Source organism: Colletotrichum chrysophilum (genome assembly GCF_026319265.1).
Source record: "Colletotrichum chrysophilum strain AFK26 chromosome Unknown scaffold_34, whole genome shotgun sequence".
Taxonomy (NCBI): Eukaryota; Fungi; Ascomycota; class Sordariomycetes; order Glomerellales; family Glomerellaceae; genus Colletotrichum; species Colletotrichum chrysophilum.
In genome coordinates this window covers 258,314-274,694 of record NW_026517321.1, presented here as the reverse complement: position 1 = coordinate 274,694, position 16,381 = coordinate 258,314, and the positions used below count along the sequence as shown (strand labels likewise).

Sequence of the window (16,381 nt, the reverse complement as noted above, 5' to 3'; positions counted from 1 at the left end):
TTTGTGCAACTCCCAGCGAGGGGTTGTTGCTACGGGGCCCAATGCCAGACTTTTGACAGATTGATAGTGTCTTTGCGGGGGCATCGGGTCATCTTTCATGGGGAGTTCTCGTGGCACTCGTCTAGGGCTTCGGACGTCGACCTGGTGTAGAGAATTGGCCAAAGCCTTCGGTTCGTGCGGAGTATGTGGTATCTGATCCAGAGGAACATGTTGTTGAGGCGGTCGAAAGATGGCGCCTTTGGGCCGCGGCGCTGGTGCCCTCCCCCGAATACTTGAAGGTATTGGACTCGGCAGACCTGTAGATTCACTGTGTACCGGCCTTGGTGTTATTTGATGAGTAGCACCCTGAAGCGGCCTTGGTGGAAGTTGTTGAGTAGCACCTTGAGGGGGCCATGGCTGTGGTATCTGATGAAACTGAGGCGTGGCCATGTTCATTGGCGATGCTGACCCCATGACTTGGCTGGGGAGTTGATAGTTGAAACGATTCGCCTGCCGCATCTGCTGTGCTTGCATCTGCTGGGCTTGCATTTGCTGAACTTGCATCTGCTGGGCTTGCATCTGCTGGGCTTGCAACTGTTGTGCTTGCATCTGCTGTTGCATCGTTTGTTGATATGGCACCCGCGGCCCTTGATAGCCATTGGGAGGTAAGAACCCAGAATGTGTGTTCACTGCTGGGCTATGGGGACCAGATGTCATCTGCGTGGGAGAAGACACAGTCGGCATCGACACAGAAAGCCCGCTAGGAGGTGCTTGCAGAACTGGCGACGTCTGTCCTCGGGTCTGCACTACCCTCCCCGTGTTCGGCAATTGCGTATTGGCATGAAGAGGAGAGCCTGCCGGAGTCAGGGGCTGGCTGAGCTGAGACCCTGTTGATGGCGCTCGCGCAATGTTTTGTGGCATGGGCATCTGCAATCCACGAACCTGGGCCACTCGACCTTGGTTGTGAAGGGTGTATTGCGGCGGAATAGGAGAGAAGTTACCCGGGGCTGCAGGAGATGGGTACATATCGAACCCTTCAGGAGCATTCAGATTTGGGGCAGTGAGCTGGGTGCCGGGATAACCAGCTGAAAGACGTCTTGCGTTGTTCATCATCTGCTGTTGTCTGACCATGGCCGGCGTCATTGCCACATTAGAAGGCATCGGGGTCGGCGCCGTTAGTGCTGGCATCGACTGTGCTGAAGACATGAAGGATGGTGCTTGGGGAGAAGATTGAGACTGCCGGTACTCGCGCACAAGTTGTTTGTAGCGCTTGATCAACGTGTCTCTCAGGTTGCTCTGATCCGATTCTGACATCCTAGAATAGTCGGTCTTCAGGTCCGTTTGGAACAGCTGTTGCATCTTGTCTGCAACAGGACCATCCGCAATACCCATGTGCCTCCGTGTGACGGTGAAGATCACAGGCTCGAGCACAGGAGACCGAAGCCTCAGTTGATAGTGCAGCTCAGTCGCGAGAATAGGATAGCCTCTGCCGTTGTCAGGTTTCATAGTCGGGATCAAGACCCGATTCCACTGGCTGTGAAGACAGCGGAGAAACACACCAACGTTGTCGATGTGCTGTCGATAGAAGGGCAGATTCCACAAGCCTGACCTGGGTGACTCCGGGAAGTTGGCGAACAAGAAGACAAATTCCTTTGCCATGTTGTCGTTTCTTCTGAGAGTGTTCTGCACAACCTTCATGCCGCCATCTGCCACTAAGGGGTCTATCTGAAGAGTGTGAATTACCCATTCCCTGCTGGAAGACCAAGAACAAAGAAGCTGATGCAACGCAATGTAGAAGTAATCGCCCACTTCAATAGCGTCTTTGAGGAGCTTGAGTCTAGGCCCCGTTGTGTTATCAGGAGTTGAATTCGCTTGACCAACACATGTTTGGACAATCTTCTCGAGCTGAAGAGACATTACATCAGGGCGTAAACAGTTTGCGATTCCTGCTTGGTTGATGTTCTGCGCTGCGGGCGGAAGCGGAGGGGCGGCCTGCTGAGAGACAGCATGCTGAGAAACAACTTGCTGTGGAACTGGTTGTTGAGTAACACTTGAAGCCGGGGAACTATTCTGCACGGCGGGATTCGAAGGTTGGCCTGGATAAGTTTGCGGTTCTGGCATTGATGCCGCGCTTGGCCTTCTTTCTTGTATTCCAGGGCTCTGGAGAGCGGGTATTTGGGTTGCAGATCGGTTTTGCAGCGATGGTGAAGCACCGCTAAGAGCAACCTCGACATCTCTGACATCACTCTCATTGAGTGCGAACATCGATCCTGAATAGTCGTCCGTATTCGACGCCTCTTGCCCAGAGGGCGCTCCTCCTCCGCCTAGGATCTCTGGGGGACGATTGGCAGCAGCTTGTTGCGCAAAGAATTCGGCAACGCCAGCCGCGATGTTGCTTGGCCTAAGAACAAAACCGGGGCTTTGACGGTCCTGATCTCGAGTCTGCTGCTGAAGCTGGTTCGACGCTGGAGTCGGCGGACTCGGTTGATCAGTCGGGGCTGGAGAGGGGAGAGCGGCCGCACTATCACTGCAAATGAACAGTCAGAAAAGAAAATCGTCTGTAGACAGAGGGGTGGTAGCGTACAGTGTCTGTTTGCCGAGCTCGGAGGTAGGCAAGAACTCAGGATCGGGTTGTGTGGTATTAGGGGGTCTAGCGGTTTGCGGCGAGACGTTGTCGTGAGTCGAGGGGGTCGGGTTCGTGGTATCTTGTGGTGGAGGATGCTGGGACCGAGAGGGTGGTCTTCCCAAGCGACCGGACTTTTCATGCTGGCAGGTCGAGGTTGACGGTGAAGCGCCCGGTTGTGAAGTCATCCACGATTTTTGTCGACGGCCCATCCAGGCGTTGAGGGTTGAGTTCGAGGCAGCGACGCGCGCGCCTGACATAAAACCGCCGACCGAATCTTGCTGGCCACCTTGCGGCGTCATTTCCCAAGTGTTGGCTCGTTCAGGAGGTTTGCGGCGACGACGCAGCGGGGTCGGATGAGAACCTTCGACGAGACTGGAGGGTCTTGGTCAACAGCTGCGATGAGATGAGGGGGGGTTGAATGCCCACCATGAGGACTAGGTCCCGATGCGTCGAAGAAACTTGAGCCTTTTAAGAGGCAATAGTGACGCGGGTTTCCTTAGATGTTGTCTGGAAGTAGCGAGGAGCAGAGCCAGTCCCTAGGTATGGATTCGGGGGAAGGCGAGGCTGGCGTCGTTGCCGTCACGGGTCGCACTGTGACAAAAATCGGTCCAGAGCGACTGCCTTTTCTGTCCCTTTTTTTCGTCCAGATTTGGATACCTCTGCAGACCGTGGGTGTATTTGCCAGGAGGGCAGGAGCAACGGGTGGTTGTACGTCTCGGAAAGGTGCTTCTCGAACGGGTTGTTTGATGGGTTTCGCGATCTGGAGCTCGGATTTGTCGCGTTCTGAGGTTTTCCAGGAGGCTACGACTGGCCGTGTCGCCTGCCCCCTGGTGATCGTGAAGTTTGAGGCGCCAAGGGAATTCGCAAATCACTCAACCGTCGATCTAGACGAAACGTGCACTCGGGGTCGATGGCAGGTGTTAGGGCGATGCGGCGTCGGATGACGGTCGTCGGTGAGGAGAGATGGTCGTCGGAAGGTATTCTGAACGCGGGTAAGGTAATGTCAGACAGCCGTACCTTATTGTCCAAATGTGAAGCGGTGGTGGTGGTGGCCGAAGGGTACGTGCACGGTGCACCCAAACGATGAGAGCCCAGCTTTCACACGGCGCTGAGAAAGCCACAGTCAAACAGCGTAAGATTTAGAGTGGGATGGAAGGTGAGGTGGTGTTTGCTGAGGTGGTAGGCTAAGGCTGCCCGCGACTGGGGGACCTTGGCAGGTGGTGGAGGTCCTCTAGTCCTATTGCGCACTAGCCGCACGCGGGCAGGACGGGTCGGGCTCTGATTGGGGCACAGCGCTGTCCCTTTTCAACATGGGATCACGAATTTCTGTCACTGACCTGCGCTGCCGCATTCGAATTCAAAGTCAATCTCATAGGGAAAATAAAAAGTAGTTTTTCTAGCTTTCCCACTGTGACCTGCACCAGCCTCTGTATCCATTCGGATATACGGCAAGCTTCCCCAACTCCGAGGGAGGGAGGCAGAGCTGGTAATGGAAGATTGCAGTATGGCTGTTTGCTGTGGTGTTCAGCAACTTGGCCTTCGGGCGACCACATGTTCCCACCTGCTGCAGCCCGTTAGCATGTTGCACGCAATAGGCCAATTTTGGGGGTTCTGACGAAGCGCGACGAGACACTTTCCTGATTGCGGACAAGACTAGGTAGGGAAAAAGAAAGCATCATGCTTAGGACGTCTCAATGGACATGTAAATATGGAGTCATGATAACGTCGAACCACCAGTCACAAACGCAGCCGCTTCATTACCTCCTTCCATCGTTGTAATCAGCACGTATGATGTGATTGACTTTCTGCATGTACGCATGTACAGATAGCCAGAATTCGACGGGATTCTCGCACCTTGAATCATGGCTTGCAGCTGGAAGCATATCGAGCACAATACAATGTTCCCTCTGCGCCCCAGATTCCCGCAACACAATCCGATTTCCGAGTTGTTTTCTCTCTCAAGGTATGGTCATCCCCTGATATCCCCCAATCACCTTACCCCCCTTGCGTCCACATCCCAGCTCTCGAGGCTTGGCTCATCATTGACAATGTGCAGTCATACATTTGTGAGGGATAAAGACGGTGCAAGTGTCAGGTGGCGACAAGAACGTTTCTTTGTGTGTCCTTTGTTTCGCTGGCCCTCGACTTGTCAAGGTGTTTGTTTCTATTGATGCCGCACCTTTAGCTTGACACCGCACACCACCAGTTCGGCGTTCGCGTGTCTATCATTAGTACCATACAGCTCTATTATAGGTCCATCAGGTAGTGCACGCCATTTTTGCACTTTCGCATACCCATCTCGGAGGGTGGTTGTTGTTGGGGTCGCGGATCATAGGGCCCTTATTATCTCATACGGATCACGGTGAAAGCTGGCCAGTTGGAGAAACGCCCCCGATGGTCCCCTTTTACTAGCCCCGATTGAGGTGCTTGCTTGGTTGCTTGACCTGGGGGTTTGGATGCATCTGGGCTCCAAGCGTCAAGAGTAGAGTCGAATCTCTGTTCAAGCTGCTCATTAGGTAAGCCAGCCACCCCATCCCCGTACCTAACCTTTACCTTTTACGAGTGAGTACGTGATGTGGCTGCATTATCAGACAGCTTGTGGACTGGAGGCTTTGCTCGGCCGCCGGCTTGTGGAACTTGAAGACTGGTCAACACGTGAGTTTGAACACCTTCCAGCGTGCCCTGGCTTGTCAATTTCGCGGGTCTGCCGTGATTACGGCGGGACGCGCTCATGACAGAAAAAATAAGTAGATGAAATGCAGCGACGAGGCCAGCATCACCTTGCAGACGAGGTGTTAACCGATGTGCTTGGGCGGAATGATTGGTTCATCTGGCAGAGGGCCCGGCTTTCGTGCTCTAGGTCACCCTTGCAGAGCCGGGGAACCAGCCCGCGGGAGATGCAATCCTTCGCAGTGCACCCGCGAGGAAAGTCCTGGTAGACCTGGGTCTTGTGGTGCGTGTTCGGTCTTGTCTTTGGCCATGGCGAAACCGGTGACGGCTCGAGGACGCCGATGGCTCGGAGCAAGGCGGGGGATCGTGGGCGGACATGAACACCAGTGTGCGTTCGGTCATCTACCTTACCTTACGCAAGGGATGGGCCGGGACATGCGTGTACCAGCAACGGCAGAAACGCAGGAGACGTAAGCACCGAGAGCGTCGAAATGAAGTGGTTCACGGGTATTGAAGTTGGCGGACGGACGACGACGCGGATTCATCATGGACAGGGAAACAAATGAAAGACGAAACAAAACCCAGAGGAGTCGGAATAGTGCCAGGCCGTGGTGAAGACCTGCCTGCCATCTGCAAATCTGCAAAGTCATTCGCCATCTGCGGCTTGCAGCAACGAACTCTATTTGTGATTCCCCAGCAGTTCCGGACGGCAAGAACAACATCCAAACACATTCATTGCACACTCCATCTCACCTCTCCCCATCATTATCACGGGTTTTAAGGGACCTGCCCAGGCGGGATAACACGAGAAACGGACAAGACCGAATTGCTTTAGTGACCCAGGTAGGACCAGGGCATCTACCGGTAGCTCACTGTCTACCTATCCTCCCCCACCCGGCGCCCGTTGACTTTAGCTTGAGGCGCCTCTGGCAGCCACATCCTCAACCAAAGGCTGTTCTTTATCCTCGCGTTCTCGTCCCCTTTACAGCCTCAAACTGGCTAATTAGTGGCATCTCCTTGCCTCGACCTCGCCTCCTGAATAAATAAGAAGAATAGCGCCTACACGTCTCCCCTCTCCGGGATCTCATCCGTCTACTCCAGGTCGCAAACCTCTAGGTCCGCATAACGTGCAGCAGATTATCGCCCTGACGACCTACAAGTCCGCTCGGCGTGCGGCACCAGTTCCTCTGCGCAGCTCTGAGCCCGGTCTGACCGCTCGGTATCCGTACGTCCAGCCAGCCAGTTAGGCAGGTTACCTACAGGGCCAGTCCACAGACGCACCCGTCCCCGTCGTCGTCCTCCGTCCTCCGTCCTCCCCGCCGTGCCTCGCGCACATTGCATCGCATCGCATAGCATCGTCAGCTTTCGTTACACGGGCCACCACCGACAACGACCCCTTCCTTCTTTGGGGGTCCTTCCATTCCTTCCTTCTGGGGCCCAATACCAAGACATTTCAGGTTGTCTCTGGTTTCCAAGGCCACGACACCGCATTGAAGCACAGGACTTCGAGCTTCTTACCTAGGTACACTTAGACCAACAGCCTGGCCAACGCCTGGTACGGTACCTGCAGACCTTCATCTGCTCCTGTGATTCAGTGCATTAAGATCTCGCACTCGCAGTCGCTGTCCATTCGGCCGACAGCTGCAATTAGACTTCTGTCTGGCAGTTCGTTCGCCAGGCGCAAGACACAGGAACTCCCAAAGTCCAAACCACACACGCAGCTCCACGACAGTCAATTCGACATCCAAGACATTGTCCAAGACATCCGCCTCGGAGAACGGGATTGTGACCACCTAATTACGAGGTGGCCCTGAGCCTGAGGAACCCCTGGACAAAAGACACTAAGGTGCGGCGGTACCCCCAGTCAACGGGACGGCCTCGGTGCACCTCTCAGCCAACAGCAGAATCTGCAGGACACTTGTGCAGGTTGCAGGCAGCGCGCAGCACCAGGACGGGACAGCGGCTCCTGGACCCAGACGTGGACCGTCACCCTTCGTCTGTCCTCCACCACATCCCCAGCACCGTCTATGCGCCTTACACTTGCGTTGCAATGATCCAATAGCGTCACTCCACGCCAAATCCAGTGTCCCCCAATCACATCTCACAGCGCCCGTCTTGAGCAACTCCAACCTCCAACTTCTTCTACCTCCCCGTCTGGTCTGGTCTGGTCTCGTCTGCCGTCAAGACCGGGACTTGATCTTACAGCGTGCCTTGCCGACCGACGACCCTTTTCTATTTGCATTCGTCGCCACTTTCTTGCCAGCTGCGTGTCCAATCTGTCAGCCCACCTTTCGGCTTCTTCAACCTCACTCACAAGCGAAAGGGAAAGAGCGCCGAGCCAAGGAAGGAAGGGAACGAAGAAAAAAACACACAAGGGCACCAGCGATTGAAGGAAGGGGGAAAAAGTGAAGACAGTGAAATTACCCCCCCCCCTCATCAGCATCCCAGAAAATAACAACAACAACAACACACACGCACACCTTTTGGGGGCCCATCGTCGCGGCATCGAATTCCTCTCCTTACACACCTCTCTGTCTCCCTCCTTCCCTTTCCTCCCTACCACCCTGGTCGCCATCAATCTCACCAGACCCTCATCGACTCCTCACCTTATCCGCTCTTGCGCGGTCACTACTGCGCACACTTACCATACCTGGTCCCAGCTGCCGAACAACTGACAATCCCTGGCTTCTGCCGCTTTTTTTTCGCTTCGCCAGCATTTCTCCGCCCCCCGGTCGTCGCACCCAAGTCATCTCGAGCCCAGGCCAGGCTGCCCAGCCAGCACTTCGTCTCCTATGTATTAATCCCGTCACAAACCATTCTCTTCAGCAAACGCCACCCGCATCTGTCGCGGCGCCTGGCATCGTCGGCAACATGGCTGCTCCAAGGCCTGAAGTTGGCGATATCCTTCTCGTCATACGTACGTCCATCCTCTCTATCCGCCCATACTGACTTGCTCCTCCTGAGCCCACCTGCCGCCCTCGTCCCGCCCGCCGCTGCATTCGCGTCATGCAGCTTCATCTTCTCCCCGCCTTCAGCACAACTCACCCCCCTGACCCGCGTTCTCTGAGCTGATGTGTTCTTGTCGCAGACGACTTCATTGCTCGTAGCTCCGACGAATTGAGCTTGGCCAAGGGCGACCGAGTCGAACTCATTGAGAGAGACGATGAATTTGGCGATGGATGGTTTCTTGGCAAGCATTTGGTGAACGGCAACAGCGGCCTGTTTCCCGAAGGTAGGCTCGACTGGCCCCCGCCGCAAACGACGCGCAACTGATTTGCCCTTCCTAGTCTACACCAGACCAGCCCCGAAGACGTCTCCTACGAATAATTTCTCGAAGCCGCTGGCCACGCTCCCTGAAGGAGCAAACGAACCCAAGCACCCATCCGTTGCATCCCCGATTGATAACCAGGCTGACACGCCCACCCCTCCGCCGGCTCCCGTGTCCCCTGCCGAATCGATCGCTCCAGTCACCCTTCCCTTGAACAGCATCAAGCAGGATGTCCCTCCGAGTGAGAGTGCGCCACCTGTGGCCCATCCGCCGTCAGCCTCCCTCGGCCGTTTGAATACGAACCAAGACCATGTTTTGAACGAGACGCTTAATGTCATCGAGGAGCACATCACCGATCTACGCTCCAAGCCCAGCAACGGTGGAATGCGCGCCCCTCCAACTGATTCTGGAAGCGAATACAGTGCCACTATCGACCACCGTTTATCATACATCCATGGTGAGGAGACCGACGAGGAGGAGGAGGGCATGCACAGCCGGTCGGAAGTTGAGGCTTGGTCGGCTGACGAGGTCGCCGAATACCTATTCACGGTCGGTGTCGAGAAGTCGCATTGCGAGGTGTTCCGAGACCAGGAGATCTCCGGCGAAGTCCTTTTGGGCATGGACCAGAGCTCCCTGTTCATCAAGGCCTTCGAGCTGGGTTCCGTCGGAAGGAGACTCAAGACGTGGCAGAAGATTAAGAGTCTTCAAGACGAGTGCAACAATATCGGGGTCGCGACTAGACGCACGACGCAGACTTACGGTAGCGAGATCGGTTCGGAAGATGCCAAGCGTTCGCGGAGTCGGGCGGATACCCTGACGAACTCCATGCCCAGGATGACACCGGTTGACGACAGGTCCATGTCACTGAGTAGCAAACGGTTGTCCTTCTCCCAAACGCCCAAGTTGGACACCTCTCTGGTATCACCGGTATCACCCATTGCTGATAGCCCTACGCGGCCTTCGCACATGAAACGACCTTCGGCTGCCTCCGTCAGGGATTTGCATCACTCCCGCCGACACTCATCATCGACCGACTTCCGTTTGACAGGAACGACAATGGGCAATGCCGTAACACCCAAGTTAGCCACGAGCGGGACGTTTCCTCAGGCAGCAGATGGGGCCCATAAGAAGCAGCCTTCATTCGACAGGAACTGGACCCTCGGCAGTGCTTCCCAGAGACCGCTTTCCTCCACTGGTTTCCAAGACGTTATGCAGCAGTCTGGTCTCCATGCCCCGTATTCTAATCTCGACACCGATCGCGGATACTTCAGCGGCACTGATGTTGACGGCCGACGCCGAAACGTACTTAAGAAGCGTGACAGCACGGCCAGCTACGCCGACGAGCAACGAGTCCGCAGCGCAACTGCCATCTCGAGACACTCTAGATTCGGCAGCATCGACTCAACCCGCGACTCCGTCGCTTCGCCAGCCGCCCAGAAGTATTACGGTTTGCAGTCCAACAGCCACAGGAGGACTGCCTCGACCAGCACCACTCAATCAGCCCGTCCTGCACCTCCGGTTAAGGACACAGGAGCCCCTAGCGTCACCAAGCTCGACGGCGCCACCTCGAAGACCCGCGAATCGCCAGCGCCAATGTCTCCAGCAGCACGCCAAGGCATTCATGCGGAATGGTTGTCTGCTGTGGTCAAGCCTTCCGTGAAGGTCACTGGCCTCCGTGCCATCTCCGATTCGGTTTCTGGAGACCGCAACAAAATGTCCTCCCCTTCACCTGTCATCACATCCTCTGTCGACTCTCCTCTGAAGGCGGACTCGCCTATGCACTCGCCCGCTAGAACCGGATCGAGTACTCCTTCAGCTGGGCCAAGCTTCGAGCTGGATTCGCCGGATGCTGCGAAGAGCCCGAGCACCGCTACCACCATCGCAAGCAAGGGCAGCAGGAAGAAGGGCAAGAAGGAGACCAGTGCCTACCAACGTGGTCTGCAAAAGGTCAGCCCTGCAGAGGCTGTGAAAGAAGCAGATTACAGTGGTTGGATGCGCAAGAAGAGTTCTAACCTCATGACGACCTGGAAACCCAGACTGTTCGTCCTCAAGGGACGTCGCCTGGCCTACTACTACTCAGAGAACGATGACCAGGAGAAGGGCCTCATCGACATCTCCTTCCACCGTGTACTCCCGGCTGACAACGAGCGACTGACTGGACTCCATGCCACACTCACTGGTGCTGGCGCTGCGGCACACAACGATTCCTCAGTGGAGAAGGGCGACGACGCCATGTTCATCTTCAAGCTTGTCCCACCGCGCGCAGGCCTCTCCCGTGCTGTCAACTTCACTAAGCCAACCGTCCACTACTTTGCTGTCCCCAACCTCAAGCAAGGCAGGCTGTGGATGGCTGCCCTCATGAAGGCCACGATCGACCGAGATGATACCCAGGCGATAACAACGACGTATCAACAAAAGACGATTTCCTTGGCCAAGGCTCAGCAACAGCGCCACCGTCCACCCGCACTGATGAATCTCAACGATGCGGAAGAGGAGAGGAAGCGACTGGAGGCGAAGAAGAATCCAGATGTCCTGGGCATCACATTTGGTGAGACTGATAGTGGAGTTTCAGGTCTGGAGAAGCCGACCTTCAAGGTTGAGCCGGCAAGTGCAAGGAAGTTGGCCTTTGACCAGGAGAATAACGGCGTGGCTGGAGCACCACCACAAAGTGCTTGAGGATGTTGATTGTGGTGAGGTCGTTCACAGCGCTTAATTGGGTTCCCTTTTCCTTCGTTTCTTGTACCATGCAACTTTCTATATATACCTTTGTCATGTATGAGGGACACGAATCCGCATAGGGGCGGCGTATTTGGGACTGCTTGAAGAGAGTCGAGAGAGATCCAGCAACGAGGGCCGTGGACACTGGACATACAAGCGGATAATTTTCACACACACAGGCTATTCCCTTTGTTTTTAGCTTTTCCTTGCCTTCCGGTCACTGAGTTCAGACCCCATCAGAGGTGGCGGGCTCAAGTGGCAGCACAGGATGGGGCTGTACATACGCAGGAGTAGGTAGGGATGGAGGGGGCTTTTTGGAAGTTTAGGAAGAGGAGTCTTGATGTGCCCTGAGGCAAAAAAGCCGACGACTGGAGTCGGCAAAAGGAGCCTCCTATACCCCAAGACGGCGGGTACGCATGCCATGAATAGTGGATGATAATCAACCAATTTCCTAAGCCTTGGCTGTCTGAATAAGTGATTCATTGTGTGCGCTGCAAGCTTGGTGCTGGGGGCACTCGTGGCCAGACCAGCCACAACTGAACTCTGAGCCCGCGAGGTGTATGGTACACTGTGCAAACCAGCTCACGGATGACAGATATGCCCTATTGATGCCCATGTTTATCTTCCGGGTGCGACATTATGTGAGTGCTGCACGGTCTTGCCGCACTCACTGATGGCTCACAAACCGCTCAGGGGCGAAGACGCATCACCATGTCGCTAAACCACAACACCGCATTGTAGAGTAGAGTATAGAGCTGTTGCTGCCTTTTTTACCGAACTACCTATTGCTTTTCCATAATCGTCCTCGCGTTACAAGCGCAAGCATATCAAAAAATGCCTGCCCAAACGAAAGGTCAATCCACAAAAGACCAATTATTTCGGTAACCCAACAACAAATGCAAGAGAAAAATTCCAAGGCCTTCCTTCCTATCGTTTCCTTTCCATCCCTGATCCATTCCAGGTGCAATTACTCGAAGGCTTCCATACCAAGTAGACTCGCGATCCTTATCGTCGTATAAGATTGCCATTCCAATCGGCCAAGACGAGGTGTGAGGGCCCAGACTAGGGTGCCTGCTGCTAAGACTGCAAAAGAGCAAGATGAGCGAGAATGCAGGGGGCATAGTCGAGTGATTTATCGAGTGATCTAGAACCAGTCGTCGTCGTAGCCGGGAGCAGGGCTCTTGGGAGCGGAGGTAGGAGCAGTCGCGGCACGCTGGAAGCGACGAGGGGCTCGACGGAGGCTCTGGACCTGCTCGGCGCTTCCTCTCTGGCGTCCTTGACCAGTGCCTCCACCGGTGCCAGTGCCAGTGCCAGGAGCAGGGACGGAAGGAGGGGGGCGGGTCGGGCAGGGAGGCGTGTTCTCGCCATCGGCAGGGCCAGCCGGAGTAGGGTAGCCGGCGGGAGGGACGGGGTAGTCGGCCTCGGCGATGCTGTTGGCGGCCAGGACCTGGCGGCGCTGATCACGGGTCAGAGGGACGGGCTCGAAGTTGTCGGGCAGAGGGGTGTGGTTGTTCTGCATGTAGGCGTAGCCGTACCGCAGAGCCTCCTCGTTGTAGGCAGGATCGTCCCAGGGCTCCTGCTGCTTAGAAGAGCCAGCGGTGGAAGTCGAGGCGCGGCCGGGCTTCTCGTACAGGTGATCGTTCTCCTCAGCGAAGAAGTCATCAAGCTCGCCCATCATCTCGTCCGTGGTCTTGGCGGCGGCAACGCGGGGCCGGTAGGCAGAAGCGGGGGTGGGCGGGAGCGCTGGTCCACCACCATGGTGACGAGCTCCGGCGAGCTGCTGAGTCTGGGGGTACTGGCCGTTGAAGTCGACGGTCTGAGAGACGACACGAGAGGTATCTCCCTGCGTGTGAGTAGCCTGCTTCTTCTCAGGAGACTCTCGGATCAGGTCATTGTAGTCATCCTGGATCAGGTCCTGGTAGTCGCCAGCAGTAAAGCTCTGGCGATCTGAGTTCTGAGCGACATGAGAAGTATGAGTAGTAGGCCGGGATACTTGAGCGGGTTGAGAAGCCTGCGAAGCCTTCGCAGCTTGCGCAGCCTTGGCGGCCGCGACAGCGGCCTCAACCTCCTTGCGCTTCTGACGATATGCAGCCTCCTTGAGCCAGGCATCAACCGGGCCAGGCTGGTTCTTCGTGCCGAAGAAGCTGTTGAGCTCATCTCTGGAAGGTACCTGGTAACCGCCGGGCTGTGTCTCCTTCTCTGAAGCGCTGGAGGCCGATTTCTTCCCGCGCTTGTCGCGGGCAGAAGCTTTGTTCTTCTTACCACCGGCAGGGGAAGAGGACTTGTTGGAAGGAGCGTCCGACTGCTTGTGGTTTTGACCATTCTTGTTCTGGGGCCGGCTGAAGTTGATGGAGCCAGTCTTCTGACGGGTGGAAGACGCAATTTGGTTGCGATTGTTCTGAATACCAGTCTCGCTAACATCAATTCCAGGAGCCTCAGAAAGCACATTTCCCACGCGATGCTTGCCCTTGTTTACCTTGAGCTCGCCGGGGAGCTGAGCAGCCGGCGTCCGAGGAGTGACCCTTTCCTTCTTCTCGGAGCCTTCGACGGAAGGCTGCTTCGTGCGCGACGGAATCCGAAGGGGAGCCGGCTTCAAGGTGTGGCAGGCAATGGAGTCAGCGCTGTAAGCCATTTCGTCAAAAGCAGGAGCAGGCTGAGCCTTATTTCCAAAGCCGGGCTTGATGTCGGACTTCTTCACATTAGTCGAGATCTGGTCGCGGATTGACTTGATATTCTCGAGATGAACAATGCGACCCGCGGCATGAGCAGCGTTGACGGCTTCATGAGCTTGGCGATCAGCGTCTCTCTTCTCCTTCTGCTTCGCGACGGCCTTTGTGACCTTCGCAGATTCACCGTCAGAGAGCTCGTCATCTGAGATGTGGAGGTAGTTGCGCACGCCGCCCTAGAACGCAGCAACTTCCTCCGGGTTTCTCTGGATGAACGGGAATGCCTCTCCACCTTTGCCGGCTTCGCTGTCTTTCTTCACCACGGCGCCGACCTTCTGAGTGAAGTGCTGGCTCATCGGCTTATTAGCACCCTGGGAAGACGGAATGGCTGCTTCATCGGACTCATTGATAGTCTGGGAGGTGTTGTCCTGATCGTAGTCGGTGCTATCGCTGTCGGACGAGTGACTGTCAGCAGGCGTGACCGAGATCGACTGGTTCTGCGAAGGGACCAAGGTGGCGGAGGATGAGGCAGAGCTGGCGAGGCTATCGTCGTGAGAAGCCGCGTGAGAAACTGCGCCGTAGCGAGGGGCCCGATCCTTGCTAGAGATAGACTGATTGACCAGGCCGGGCGTCTGGGTAGCAGAAGATGACTGCGGCGCATCGGGATCAGGTAGAGACCGCCAATAGTCGATCTTGGCGAACGTCTCGGGATACTGGCCTCGCAGCGTCCATTCTTTTTGGGGAGGCTGCGTGGTAGTCGAAGACGAAGGCTTCGGGTCGATGGGATCGATGCCCTCGCGCTTTGCCACCTTCTCTGCCTTCTTCTGGGCCTTCTGCAGAGCCTTCTTTTTGGCGCGACGAGAGGACTTGGTGCTAGCCTCAGATGGTGTGCTGCTCGAGACATTGTTCTTGGACGGCTCTCCCTTCTTGAATGCCTCAGCTGCCTCACGCTGTAGACGTTCCTCCTTGGCGGATGGGTGGCGCTCCTCGTAGGCCTCGTGAGACTTGGCGAGCGTGTTGTGCAGCTCGAGCTTAGCCGCCTTCAGCATCGAAGCACTTTCATCCTCCTCAATAAAAAGAACCTTCACCTTCTCCTTGTTTCGCTTGGGAGGAACATAGTTATCCAAGCAACGAGCGAGGGGCTCGGTTTTGTAGAACTCCTGCATCTTGAGCAGCTCCAATTCACCCTCTTCGATGGTCTGGGTCTTGGGAACGCCTGCGCGAGAGGTTGAGCTAGGAGCAAGCGTAGAGCTGACCGTATTGATTGAATCATCGACAGGTGCCTTTGTCTTGATGCTGTCAATGGGCGAGGATGGCGCGTCGTTCATCAAATCTGCCATTGTGTCGAATTTGTCAGGAGCGTCGTCGCAGCCACCGCCCTCAAACTTCGCTACCATGGCCTTGACTGAGGAGGCGGTAGAAACTTGTCGATTGCGTGAGGTGGGCAGAGGAGTTGTAGGAAGCGGAGGTGCTATGCCAGCGACAACGTCTCGCTTGCGATTGACGACACTCTGGCTCTCTGGGAGAGGAGAGGGAAGGGTGCGATGAGTTGCAGATGCAGATATTTCCTGGGGAGAGGAGGGCGAGGAAACATTGCGGCCCAGATTTGCAGAAAAGCTATCAGGAAATCGAGGAACTGGGCGCTTCCTATCGAGGACGCTGGTCTCTGCTTCAGCATCAGCTTCAGCCGGAAGCTTCTGCAGGGACGCTTCGTGGGGAGTCATCCAGTTCATCGCCACGGTGATAAGTATGCGGGTGCCAGGCGCGCTTATGGAATGAGTAACTGAGATGAGGCGCGTTAGTGAGATAACAAGATGAGTTCAGGGAGGATACTCACAGCAACGAGAGACTGTGTGAGTGATGCTGCAAAAATAGGAGCACGCTTGGTAATTGTAATAGCAATGATGAGGATGGGGAGAAGAGAGAAATGTGCGGAAAAGCAAGGGGCGTGAGGGGATCTTCACAACCCTTGGGAGAGATGGGTTTGTGAAAATCGAGAGTGGCTTTTTTTGTTGTGGTTTCTCTAAGGTGGGCGTGAGAAAATGTGAAAGCCAGAAGGAGTAGGCGCAAGAAGGAGCACCCTCCCATGCACCTTTCAACTTTGAAAGATTCTGCACTAGACCACTCAGCAGACGGATACTAAGGGGGCTCATGATTGGCAACCACTGGATCTATCTATGAAAACCAACAGGAGGGTAGGGAGGCATGCTATGATCTCAGCAAGGCAACCCTGATAGAAATCCTGGTTATGTGGACAACTGAAGATCAAGCCAAAGATCTTTTCAAATGGGTTTTTCCAAGTTGTAATGAGCTATTCAGCTTGGAAGACTGATCAGTAGGGATTATAAAACCCAGCCTTCAAGCTTCCTTCTACCAGGTGGTGAAAACTCCGTCCATAATGGCCCAAACCACAAGCATCAAATGTTGTTAATTGCGCCGTGGGTTTTCATAAAA

The 16,381-nt window shown here is 55.5% G+C and overlaps 4 protein-coding genes across 4 annotated transcripts; 1 reads left to right on the top strand and 3 right to left on the bottom strand.

Moving 5' to 3' along the window:
- Window positions 1-326: 326 nt before the first annotated feature.
- COL26b_005205 (uncharacterized protein) lies at window positions 327-600 on the bottom strand (the record flags this gene model as incomplete). The annotated part of the gene is made up of 2 exons (XM_053178060.1): window positions 327-396; window positions 449-600. 2 exons carry the CDS (start codon window positions 598-600, stop codon window positions 327-329), a joined length of 222 nt encoding a protein of 73 aa, XP_053038019.1.
- Window positions 601-842: 242 nt separating this feature from the next.
- COL26b_005204 (uncharacterized protein) lies at window positions 843-1,638 on the bottom strand (the record flags this gene model as incomplete). Its single annotated transcript, XM_053178059.1, has 2 exons — window positions 843-866; window positions 922-1,638. 2 exons carry the CDS (start codon window positions 1,636-1,638, stop codon window positions 843-845), a joined length of 741 nt encoding a protein of 246 aa, XP_053038018.1.
- Window positions 1,639-8,146: 6,508 nt separating this feature from the next.
- Window positions 8,147-11,219, top strand: COL26b_005203 (uncharacterized protein; the record flags this gene model as incomplete). The annotated part of the gene is made up of 3 exons (XM_053178058.1): window positions 8,147-8,192; window positions 8,364-8,507; window positions 8,563-11,219. 3 exons carry the CDS (start codon window positions 8,147-8,149, stop codon window positions 11,217-11,219), a joined length of 2,847 nt encoding a protein of 948 aa, XP_053038017.1.
- Window positions 11,220-12,405: 1,186 nt separating this feature from the next.
- On the bottom strand, window positions 12,406-15,267 carry COL26b_005202 (uncharacterized protein; the record flags this gene model as incomplete). The annotated part of the gene is given in 2 exon segments (XM_053178057.1): window positions 12,406-14,163; window positions 14,179-15,267. 2 exon segments carry the CDS (start codon window positions 15,265-15,267, stop codon window positions 12,406-12,408), a joined length of 2,847 nt encoding a protein of 948 aa, XP_053038016.1.
- Window positions 15,268-16,381: the final 1,114 nt, after the last annotated feature.